Source organism: Aythya marila (genome assembly GCF_965140915.1).
Source record: "Aythya marila genome assembly, chromosome: 3".
Lineage (NCBI taxonomy): Eukaryota > Metazoa > Chordata > Aves > Anseriformes > Anatidae > Aythya > Aythya marila.
In genome coordinates, this window is record NC_139044.1 from 8743993 (window position 1) to 8756238 (window position 12246).

Below are 12246 nucleotides of genomic sequence, written 5' to 3' on the forward strand. Positions count from 1 at the left end.
TTTGTTATTCTGTTACCGGAACTGTGTTCATTATCAAAATAAGTAACCTTTTAAGGGAAAATGAGGACAGCAAGGTCTTTTCAAGGAACTGAGTAGAAACTAGTTACATGCTTGAATGTATGAGATGGTGCAAGCAAAATATGCAAGTGAATAAATTTGTAAGGTTGAGCTACTTGATTTAAAAAAAAAATCTCATTCACTGTGTGTAACACTCAGCTATAAATCTTCTTGGACAGTCTGACAGTTCTGTTAGGTCAGCTTTGAAGGGATTTGTGTGTCACTTCTTTGACTGATTTCTAGGAGAAGAGTTAATAGCTAGGTTGGGTGGCATTAACTGCTGCTATAACTAAAGCCATTATTACTGAATAGGAGCACACTTGGTCCCAAATGTTACTGTCTTTTTTCACTTAATGCCAAGAGAATTATATTTCTATAAGTGTGTTGCTAGCTCATCTTAAAATTTTCCTGTTGCTCCTTCCCCAGTGTATCAATTTACTTTCTCACTTGAATTTTCATGCTTCTCTCTCCTCTCTTTTTATTTGGATTTTCAGTTACAGTAAAAAAGCTGCATGATTCAGTTTGTCTTCACAAATTATTCCAGAATCTGTGCTTTTTTTTTTTTTTTTTTTTTTAAATTCTTTCCCTTTTTGATGTCCCCATTCCATCTTTATGGAGGAAAAGTCAGTAACCACAGTAACTTTCTCTGTACTCTATACTAGTTTTGCTGCCTCTCTTCTTTCTTTTTCCAGAACAAACAGAGTCTAGTTTAGGTATCTAGCAATGGAAAAGATAGCTTTATTCTCATGACGTCCTCCAACCCTTCATTGTGTACACTGAATCCCTGAAGTAATTCTTCTCTTTTCTCTAGATCTTTTGCTATTGAAACTGCTCATACATCTCTCTCCAAACTTTACATTTTTTCTAAGAATAATTTAACTTCTTTAACTAGTGGTCACATTCTAGCTTTTGTAACCTGGAGTTTCAAATATTTGGGTGGGTTGCTTTTTCACATAGGTTTTGTAGCTAAGGAGTTAGTGTTCGTATAAAATTCTGAGGCTGTGCAAATATTTTGTTTTTTAACTAAACAGAAGTTGAAGAATCCCAGCAGTTGGAAACTTCAGCAGGAACAGAAGTCACAGGCCTATTTGTAGACCAAGAGCAGCAAATAACTCGAAGTAGCAGCACTTCAGATATTGCAGATCAGTTTCCATCCGATTTTTTTCAAGGTAATATTGATGAAATATAGCAATGCTACACTTAGAAGAAAAAGTGCTGAGACTTGTTAAGCTTCACAGATGCTGCTCTTATCTTCTTTGTTTTCCAGCCATGGTTCTAAAATGCTTTTTATCCCATTTTCTTAGTAAATCTGTTGTTGGTATCTTGTTGAAAAAACTGTTTTTAAGAAGCTGTGGACTATGAATGCAGAGCACAACCTTTAATAAACCAGGGCTTTGTTAAAAGCATGCATTTTCAGTGTAACTCTTTATGTTTGTTTATCTGACTTGCATTTAAATTTTGTGTATCTGAGTTAACAGTTCTACTTCTGTTCTGATTGTGTAAGTGTGTTATGCTTATGAAGGATTTTTAAAACGTCACGTTCCATCTTATTGATTAAGCCCTGAAAATTATGTAGTATATATTACTTCACTTACCTGTAAATATGAAAAGTATATAAGTAAATGTAGCTGATTTTTTCCTGCAATTTGCTATGCACTTTCATCCCACAAATTTCTATACTTCTTTTTTTACCTTCTAAAATTTCTAGGTAAGAAGGCTGGAAGTTCTCATAATTTATCTTCTTCAGACTCCAAATCAGTTCAGGAAAATAAGGAATATATGAAGAAGGAACATGAAGCTGAGCATGTAAGGCAAAATAGAGAATGATTATTGATGATATCATGTTTTAAATAAAACAAATGTTTTATTTCTGATCAGATTTTTATTAGTGTTTTGAAACTAGCAACGTGAAAGTATGAAAATTCATTAGTCACGTTTCCAATATAGGATCTGGGATTAAACTGTAGCTGTTCATTATGCTATTTGGTATGCTTGTTCTGTGACTTCTGATACTGTAAGTTGCCTACACAATTTTATGTAATTGGCTATATGCTATTCTTATAAAAGACATCTTTGCTTTCCTTTATTAATTATAAACAAGTTCACCACTTTTTTTTGGTAAATAATTCATGGCTTTTATAGAGCTACACTACAGTGGAATAAATGGTTGATGGTTTGAAGTATTGAGGAAAATAATTTCCTTCAGCACAATTTGTAACACTAGTTATTTATTGCAGATTATTTGTATAAGTTAACATTAGGACAGGCAAGCTTTGTAAATTTTTAATGCAACTTTGGAACAAGCAGTAGAAATAATAAATGACTTCATCTTTGTGGAAGTATAATGCAATGCAACATGGAGGACTTCAAGATGAATCTCATCTCTGGTCCGTGGCTCTCCCATATATCTGGACTTAAAGTACTGTTAGTAAAATACTAACACCTCTGGAGAGACAAGGGTTTTTTTTGAAGTGCTTTCATTAATCACGTCAGGAATAACAAAGTGCCTTACAGTGGGAAGGAAAATCTAGTGGACTACATGTGATGGAGGTGAGGGGAGAGGGAGAGGAATAGGTTCAGTAGTTGTGGAGAATTAAAATTAAATTAAAATTAAATTAAAAATTAATCTGTCTCCCCATTCTATTCCTGTGGCATGTATTATAAAATATTTACAAGCACATGCTGCTGGGGCTGTCAAACACATTGTAGTTTCACCTTCTTTTGCAACTGGAAGCTGAGGTTTGACCATGTATATACAACATAAGTTGCTGATGTTCTATGTGGACCAGTTTGACTTAATATCACAACACAATTGCATATTGTCATCACTAATCACCAAAAGCTAGATTTGCCATGGAGGAGAAATGATTCTGCAGTCTATCAGGCAGCACGAGGAAGCATTTCTTTCTTGGGAATGCTTGAATGATGCCCAGCTCAAAGCAAAACAAACCAAACCTACAGCCTTCATTAATATAATAATAATTTCTGTGAGTTAGTTATGTCTTTGGTGGCAATAATTTACTTTCTCAGATATATGGAGAAAGAAAATGGATTAATGGTCTGGACAGCAAATCAGAAAAAAATAGAATTTTATTTAAAAATAACACTACTAATTACAAATACAAAACTAAAAGGGAATTTCAGAATTTTTAGTTGAATTGAGGAGTTTCAGAGCAGAGATTCCTTTAGCAGTTAGATCTGGTATGCTCCTAGGGGTGAGGTGCAGAACATGGGGGTTTTGTTGCACACTTATATAGTGACAAGCAACATGGTATTCTATTTTCTGGCAGAAACCAAGTTTTGCTATTATAGATGACATGGAAATGCAAGAAATGTGAATTTGAAGGTGATCTACCAGATGTAAAGCAAAGCAATTACGCTTAGGGACGGAGGAGTATCATCTAGAAGCAGAAAATTGCCTGATGGTTTTTCAGCAAGTAGGCTATAAATCCATTTGAAAAAAAAAAAAAAAAAAAAAAATAAAAAATTAAGGTAAACAAAAGATTAGGTGCTTTCAAATGGGTTGTTTTGCAACAAAGTAATGCATCAACATAAGAGATGACTACCAATTTCTTCCTGAAAGGTTTTTTGATACTTTTGAAAGTTTTGAATGGTTTCAGCTTTGTGGAAAAACATCAGTAGAAAGTCGTGCCTCTTAGTAGGTAAACTGAGTTTAAGAAAGGGAGTAGAAATAGAAACTGAAAACATGATGGTGTCCTTAAGACATCTAAAGATATTTGGTAGTCCAGGTATAGATTAAAATATATTGACTCAGTTATGATTAACTTTTAGTAACTTTCTCTATATGTGTGTTTGTGTATTGAATTTGCAAGAATATGTAGTTCTCAAAAATGTAATTAATAAACTCAGATTAATACTATTTTTTTTTCTCTGAAGGTACTAGTACAAAGGAGCAATAGTACAGATGAATTAGATTTGAAAGCAGACTTCCAACAAACACATGGAAACTGTAGGGAGAGAGAAAAAAGTGAGTTCCAAGAAATACAGTATTTTTCTTAAGCTTATCAATTTAAATCAGTGTGATAATTTTTTCTTGTTACAGATACATTAGGCACTTTCCTCACCAGGTTTTGCTAATGCAATTTTTAAAAATAGGATCTGAGATCTTTTTTAATCTTCTGTTTGCTTTAGGTGAAAGTGTTAGCAGTGACACATCCGTTGGGTATAATAATGAAGTAGAGATTGCACTCATCCCCTGGCAAGCTTCTGAAGAAGACCATGAAGTTAATGCATCAACAGATGTTTGTGTGGATACTGATGCACCTCACTGGCTTCAGCTTAGTCCTTCAGATAATGCAAATTTAACAGGTACTCTAGTCCAGAAACTATATTTACTATTTTAGATTTTTGTATCAAAAAGCAGTTCATACAGTTCAGTTTGCATATTAAAACGTATGTCCTTTAGGCATGTCACCAAGCTTTTGTTATGTCAAAAAAGAGATTTAAATGGCCAGAGTTTAAGGAATTTGTATAATTAGAATGAAGGTGACATAGGTGCCAACACATTCTAATCCAGAAAATGAAAGCACAATTGAAAATGATTGCATTGCTTGCTATGTCAAATTACTGCTCATCAGCAGAAATGTGATAGTTGATCTTTGTGCTCTCTTAGCCTACACTAGTGTTCAAGTAAAATGAATTAATTAAATTTCTATTAAATTAATAGATTTTATTTCATAGCAGAATTGCCTAAGAAAGTGCAGGGAGTTCCTTACTGTATATATTAACTGATGGGAAATAACTGATTAATGCATAACAACTTTTCTCATCTTAATCCTGTTACCCTCCTTATTTATACTTCAGGGTGTGCATTGCCTGTATTCCAGTAGAATGTGATAAGTAGCATTCTCAGAAAAGTTAATATGGAAATAAAGCTCTTTTGCCTTTTAATTTTAGTTATAGTATCTTTGACATATCCAACACTTACAGTTATCTGCTAAAATGTTTTGATTCTTAGCCGGGTACCTTTCCATCTAATATGCAAGATGTGAGTCAGGGTTTTTACTTCAGTAACTTAATACAGTAACATGTGAAACTATCTTATCTGCTGTTTTTACTCATGAGCTGTATAGTTTCAAGGGTATTTTTTTCATGATCGCTTTTTCTTTAAAATACTGCTGGTTTGACGAACCAGTGCACCTTTTTCCATAGTTCAGATTACCATTATATAAAAGGTAGTAATACAATACCCGGCAAGGATTGTTATGTATGATAAATTCATTGCTTTGTCTGTGATACAAGAAATTGCTCTTTTGTGTTCACAAACAGAATGAGCTATATAAAATAATCTGAAAGGTAATGTGGACTAAAAGAGTAGTGTGGTAACAAATGTTTAATTACCCAATGGATCTGGCATGCTCTCGCTGCTTTTCTGGTTCTTGTCCAACTTGTTTGTCCGTGTGTCCGCTCATACTGTGTGGCTGCGTATAAGACAGTGTACAGCTTATTTCAGACTGGCATGTTAGAATATCTAAGTTATCCTTATGGTGTACACAACCCTCTTTTTGCTCACTGTACATCCACACAGTCAGAGAACACCTTCACGTTGTTCCTTTGAACACCTTATCTGAGTCAAACCTGCTACTGTTTGCTGCATGGTTGTTACATGGAGAACGCGGGAAGGATCTGAGTCCCTTGCTCATCTTTCACTTGTGAACGATGTCTACTGTTGTAGTAAAATTATGTCACAAGCTGAGCCTTCAGGATTTTGATATGTCATATGGTTACTTGGATTCATTTGGGTGTTTAATTTTCTTTTACAACAAAATACATATTTGGTCTTAAGATTTGGAGGCTTTCTAAAATAAAAAACCTTTGTTTTGCTGTCAAAACCTCCACAGCGTAAGGCAAAAAATAGTGTAATGCTATCACCTGAACAGAATAGATGGATTAAATTCTCTGATGAGAGATGATCTCTTCTCTGTTGAAGGAGCATTCTAACACACTTAAAAATAACATCTGTTTTAATACTTTGGGAATTCATAATACTGCAACAAACAAAACAAAAAAGGAAAAAAAAAATCCCCAAAGCTTTAAAAGAAAGGTTTAGGTGTGTGTGTCGATCTGCTAGGTGCGTGTGTCAATCTGCTCGAGGGCAGGAAGGCTCTGCAGGAGGATCTGGATAGGCTGGACCGATGGGCTGAGGCCAACTGCATGAAGTTCAACAAGGCTAAGTGCTGGGTCCTGCGCCTGCGGCACAACAACCCCAAGCAGAGCTACAGGCTGGGAGAGGAATGGTTGGAAAGCTGCCAGGCAGAGAAGGACCTGGGAGTATTGGTTGATAGTCGGCTGAATAAGAGCCAGCAGTGTGCTCAGGTGGCCAAGAAGGCCAACAGCATCCTGGCTTGTATCAGAAGCAGTGTGGCCAGCAGGGCTAGGGAGGTGATTGTCCCCCTGTACTCGGCTCTGGTGAGGCCACACCTCGAGTACTGTGTTCAGCTTTGGGCCCCTCTCTACAAGAAGGACATCAAGGTTCTCGAGCAAGTCCAGAGAAGGGCGACGAAGCTGGTGAGGGGTCTGGAGAACAAGTCCTACAAGGAGCGGCTGAGGGAGCTGGGGTTGTTCATCCTGGAGAAGAGGAGGCGCAGGGGCGACCTTATTGCTCTCTACAGAGAAAAGACACTTAGCAATGGAAATACTACCTGTAAAAGCCAGTTACTGATTGAATATATTTTCAGAGTACATGAGTTTCAGACATGTACAGAGTACATTTAACTGCATTTGCCTTCCTGCTAAAAAAGCCTTGAGTGAGGGCAGTCTGTCTGATACAAAACTGATTTATAGCTGGGTTGTCTCTATACAGAAGGCCCTTTAGCTTGTGTTTTCTCGCCAGTTTTTGCTTTGAACCATGTGCTCCCTTGAGTAATGTAGAAGAGGGAGATGATTTAGTGGGAGAGATCACTTCTGAGATGAAAAAAAATTATAAGGAATAATAGGTCTTAACAGCGTTCTGCGTTTAGTCTGGGAAGATGATCATTGTGTTCTTCTGCAATGTGCGATGCGTGGAGGCAGCATCTCATGCAGGTATATCATCATCAAGAAAGTCTACCTGTGCCTAGGGCCTGCAGGAGTGGCAATATGCCTTCACTATTTTTCTGTGTCATTTTTTTCCCCTCTAATTTGTGAGTATGCTTACCCAGGAAGGCCAAAGTGTCCTTTTATAAATAAATCCACAGCTCTGGTCTTTATGCATGGTAGTAAACTTTCCAAACTTCACAATGAACATTTTAAGTTTTTGGTACTTCTGTCACAAAACATTTTTAGGCGTACTCTTTAGAAATAAAATGGTGCGACTCAGTGACAAATTATTTATGACAATTACGTATGTTCTGTTTGTTGAGACCAAAACTTTCAGGTATCTCTACTCTAAAGTTCCTGTTTATATTAAAACATAAATCTTTGCTCTTTATCTTTTCTGGGTAAAAGTTGATGTGTCTTTTCCTTGTGTCATAGGGAAATGCAATTCCCTAACCCAAAAGAGTTTTGCTTAGAAACTACTTTGTTGTGAAAGAGAAACCCTCTTCACAGCCCAAGGTCATCACATAGGAAAAATTAATCTCACTTGTTGATTTCATATATGTTTTATATAATTGGCTTTTAGATATGCTTCACTGAATTGCTTTATATAATATTAAGCTTCATTCTCGAATTCCATAATATTCTTGTTATCTGTGTAAAACCCCAAGATACAAACACTGTGGAATTGTAGGCTTTCATGATTTCTAGAAGATAATGGTTTGATTTATAAAAAAAAAAAAAAAAAAAAAAAAAAAAAAAGTAAAAATGAAGAAACTATTATGTAGAGATTTTAGGTATAGACATACTTTTGTACAACTCGTAGAACTACTGTGATACTCTTGCAAAAGTGATTGATGTTTTTAAATTATTATCCAGCCTAATGCTTTATGTTTTTCTGATGTTTGCTTGTAATTTCCAAGTCATTGTATTTGCTTAGTGTTTATATTCGGTGAGATCCCATCAGACATGTTCAGAATTACTATTCCTATTCTGTATTGATATTCCCACTTTTTTGATTCCATTTATATTGTACACTGCATTTGTAATTCAGTGAAATTGAGCATTTTAAAATTTACAGACAGCAGTGAATATCTTGCTGATGACTGCAGTATAATTGCCGGTGGAAGTCTCATTGGTTGGCATCCTGATTCTGCTGCTGTGCTATGGAGGAGGATCTTGGGAATTCTTGGAGATGTGAACAATATACAGTCACCTAAAATTCATGCAAAAGTTTTTGGGTATCTCTATGAGCTGTGGTATAAACTTGCAAAGGTATAGTATATCAAACTTTCATATAATATTTTTTTTCCTGTAAAAATGATACTTAAGTTTAGTTTAGGATTAGTATATGGAACACAAGCATGATATTTGGAGGATTCTGTCATAAGTTTTGTCAGATTTTGTTTGACTTCTAGTAGCTATCCTGAGTAAAAAAATATTCCTGTTTAATCATGAGAATTTAGATTAGTTGATTTACATGGCATCATGAAACGGTAGCAAAGAAAACAGAGGTATAGAATAGAATATTGCAAATGTTGTGTTAAGTGTAAAAGCAGATGGTACAACCTAAAATGATAATATTTGGTTAGGCTATATAGCATTATAGAATGTGTTTTCCTGGAGGTGTTTGCTTAAAGAGGAACTGTTTGGGTAGCACAGGGTATAGCGCCTTGAGGTGCTATAATAAAATAGAAAAATAATAATATGAAATAAATAACATTAATAAAGTAAGCTATTGTGCTTATTACCTCTCATCCTTTAAAAACACCAGGTAAGGGACAACCTTGCTATAAGTATGGATAATCAGTCAACTCCCTCTCCTCCTGTCTTAATTCCTCCTCTCAGAATATTTGCATCATGGTTATTCAAGGTAAGTTATTTCTAAAATTTTCACATTAGTGTTTTTTTCTGTATAAATATTAAATTTATGAGTGTTCAGTTGCATAATTCATAATTCTCACAATCACTGCTTTCTAAGACAACAGATATCTTCCAGAGGACATTTGGACTCAAGTCTATTTTAATAAATACAGTAGATTTGCTGTATGGAAAATCTGCTGAAAATAACAATTTTGTATTAACTAACTACTAGGAAAAATGTAGTAAAACAAGGCTTTTGCTCTTTTTAGGCAACCACCCTGCCAAATGAATATAAGGAAGGAAAACTTCAGGCATACAGGCTGATCTGTGCTATGATGACTAGGCGTCAAGATGTTCTGCCGAATTCTGATTTCCTAGTTCATTTTTATTTTGTGATGCACCTTGGCTTAACAAGTGAAGACCAGGTAAAAGCCTTCTTTAAAAAAAATCATACATTTTTTTCCATATGCTGATGGAAATGTTTTTAGTTTCATTTTTGAAGAAGCAGAAAGAAACGATTGTATGAAATTATCCATGTATAGCCTAGTCCGTTCTTCTCTTTGATTAGACTACAGTCTGAACTTTCTCCATACTCTTCAGGTTATCTTACCACTCTGGACAGCTGTTCTTGGCTAAACATTCTGTGTCTGTGAATAAATATGTGAATAAATGCCATTTCTGGGTTTATATGCCATGGTTTGGCCTAACCAATAATGTAGTCGGTGGGAGATGAGGAAAAAACTTGAGCTGTAAAAGGATTATTGGACCACAGAAGCAGCTAAATATGCATAAGAATTATAAGAAATACTCTCAGCAAAATAGACATTCTAAAACCATGCCTGTGTTTTTATAGCTGTAACAGTGTGTTTTCATCCTTAAAAGAAATACTCTGATGTATACAATGGCGAGAGCTGCACTGCAGATGCCAGCAGAGGGCACATGGACCTCTTTATAAAACCTGTAGAGGTATTTGCTGCTTCAGGGAGTTACTTCTCGCACCTTTATCAAGCCAAAGGGAACAGTCTTGCACAGATTTGGTTATGCTAGTTGTTACCAATCTTTGCTACTCCTGTAATCCCCAAGAAGGCCTGTTCTTTTGCATAACTAGTGCTGGGTTAGTGGTGCATTTTTTTAAACGTTGTGAAGCTGTTTTTAGCTTTACCAGCGTGCAACATGCTGCTCACACCTTGAACATGGGTGCCTTGCTGCAATCAGCAACTCAGTCCCTCTCTCTGTGCTGGCCTGCATAACCCTGCACTTGAAAACTTCACGTGTCCCTGTTTTGCAAAAGTAAAGGAAAGAAAACCATCTGTCGTGCATTCTCTGCAAGCTTTCCACCTGCTCCCAAGTGCTTCTGTAGGTATGGAAGAAGAAAAACTATTAGTAGCAGAATATTCTTTGAACTATACTTCCTAAAAGCAAAACACTAATACTATGATACATGCAAAAACATCTTCCTGTGTTCTCACCTTCAAAAGTTAAGGCATGCATTTAGGATAACTTGTTTTTTTCTTTACACAGACTCACAGCATGCTCTCTTTTTAGGAAGAGAACTGACTAGGTCTCCTACAGATGGTTTGGGCCAGAGTTTTTCTGTTAATTGTCCTGGTGTGCTACTAGTGACACTGGAGAAAAATCCTGGAAAAGAGTTTCTTACATAGAGACTCGGTGATTTTTAAAACCTGGTATTGATTCTTGATGAGCTGTATTTCTCACCATTCATTGTGGTTTGGTGTTAATAACAGCTCCACTGATTTTAAGCCTGTTGCTTTGTTGCACTTCATATTTCAGTCTGTGTGCAAATTTGCAATGCAGACACTAAGATCAAGAAGTGAAGACTGGCTGATGAAGGCAGTACAGATCATTCCATGGTTTCCCAGATATTTTGCACACTAATGCTGCTCTTTTATTCTTCTTTGGCTCTCTTGGTTCTGCTTTTGTTGCCTCTTGGTGGCACACTTGACCGCAAGTTTTCTCTTGTGTTACTGTCCTTCCAGTTCTGCTTTCATTAGCTATGATACTGGATGATGTGAGATGTTCACTCATGGTGCTTTGGGGCTTCAATTCTCATGCAACATGTTGATGCAAAGCCAGTTCATTATACCTATTTCCATATTTGCAGTTTGATTAGGGTCACATTGCTCAATGGGTGTTTAGAGTAGCTCAATATTTTGCATGTTGAAGGTAACACCTGCAATAAATACAATTGCAGGAATGTATTGTTTGAGGCAGAATAACAGAATAACTGTTAATATGGGTCATGGATATATTTCTCAAGTATTTTGGTGGAGCCAGGGAGTTATTTATGCTAGATGCCATCTGGTACCCTAATGATTGAACACAGGGTCTTTCTTCCACAGGTAGATTGATGGTGCAGGCAAGGTATTTCACCAGCCTTTTACCTTGCCGCCAAAAGATTAAACTACCCAGGTGTGGGGGAAATCTGATCTGTTTTGCGTGAAGGGGCTGGAAATTGGAGATCTTGTAGTGGAAAGAAAGAGCAATCTGCTTTGTGATTTTTTTTTCCTAAACATAAGCATATATTTCTCACTTTTATGGAACATTAACAGAAGAAAGGAGAAGGGGATTTTCTCATGGGGGAATTTTCATTCTATGTATGTGACTAGTACAATTTTAAAAATTAATGGAGAGAAGCAACACAAAGGTAGACCAGCTCCAGGAAATCACATTGGTTGTTTTAGATGAGCCTTTTATATGGCTACATAATTTAGTAAAGTTATGGTCAGAAACCTTATAATCTGAATATGATTATCAGTATTTTAGCATCAGAAATATATCTTTTTGAAATGTACTTCTCTTAGAAGAAAAAAAAAAAGTCCACAAATCTTGTATTACATGAGCAAAGTGCAGTTATACAATTAATTTTAATGAAAGCCGGACTTCAATATAAAGATAAATACCTTACCAAAGACACTAATTGGACTTTCTGAGCAGATAGTAGTTGTATTTATTTCAGTAGATACATGTTCAGATACACGTAGCTATCTGGATAGGTGAAAAAGGTTTTTCCTAGACTTGGGAGAATGCAGCCCTCCTCCTCTAATGTATGCACTGTTTCCATTACCTGTTACTCTAAATTGCTCAATTGTGTTTCACTCCTCTCTTGAGGGTATGAGTATACAAAATTACTGCTGCATTGTGTAGGTTTTGGTAATGGTAAAAAACAAAATAATACATTTATTAATACATTCATGCAAAGTGCAACCTAGTTTTGAAGACTTGTCCCCTGGAGCATATAAAAGAGCAATGTAAAGGTATATTTTATAAAAA

General features: G+C 35.8%; 1 protein-coding gene across 9 annotated transcripts in view; it reads left to right on the plus strand.

Annotated features, from left to right (window-relative positions):
* Positions 1-12246, plus strand: part of RALGAPA2 (Ral GTPase activating protein catalytic subunit alpha 2) — a 143052-nt gene that overhangs the window by 46088 nt on the left and 84718 nt on the right. For all 9 annotated transcript variants that reach the window (XM_082757051.1, XM_082757052.1, XM_082757059.1 and 6 more), the window contains 7 exons: positions 1089-1226; positions 1766-1863; positions 3955-4045; positions 4210-4386; positions 8174-8367; positions 8867-8965; positions 9225-9380. In XM_082757051.1, the coding sequence (XP_082613177.1) occupies positions 1089-1226; positions 1766-1863; positions 3955-4045; positions 4210-4386; positions 8174-8367; positions 8867-8965; positions 9225-9380 (953 nt within the window). The remainder of the gene's footprint in view (positions 1-1088; positions 1227-1765; positions 1864-3954; positions 4046-4209; positions 4387-8173; positions 8368-8866; positions 8966-9224; positions 9381-12246) is intronic.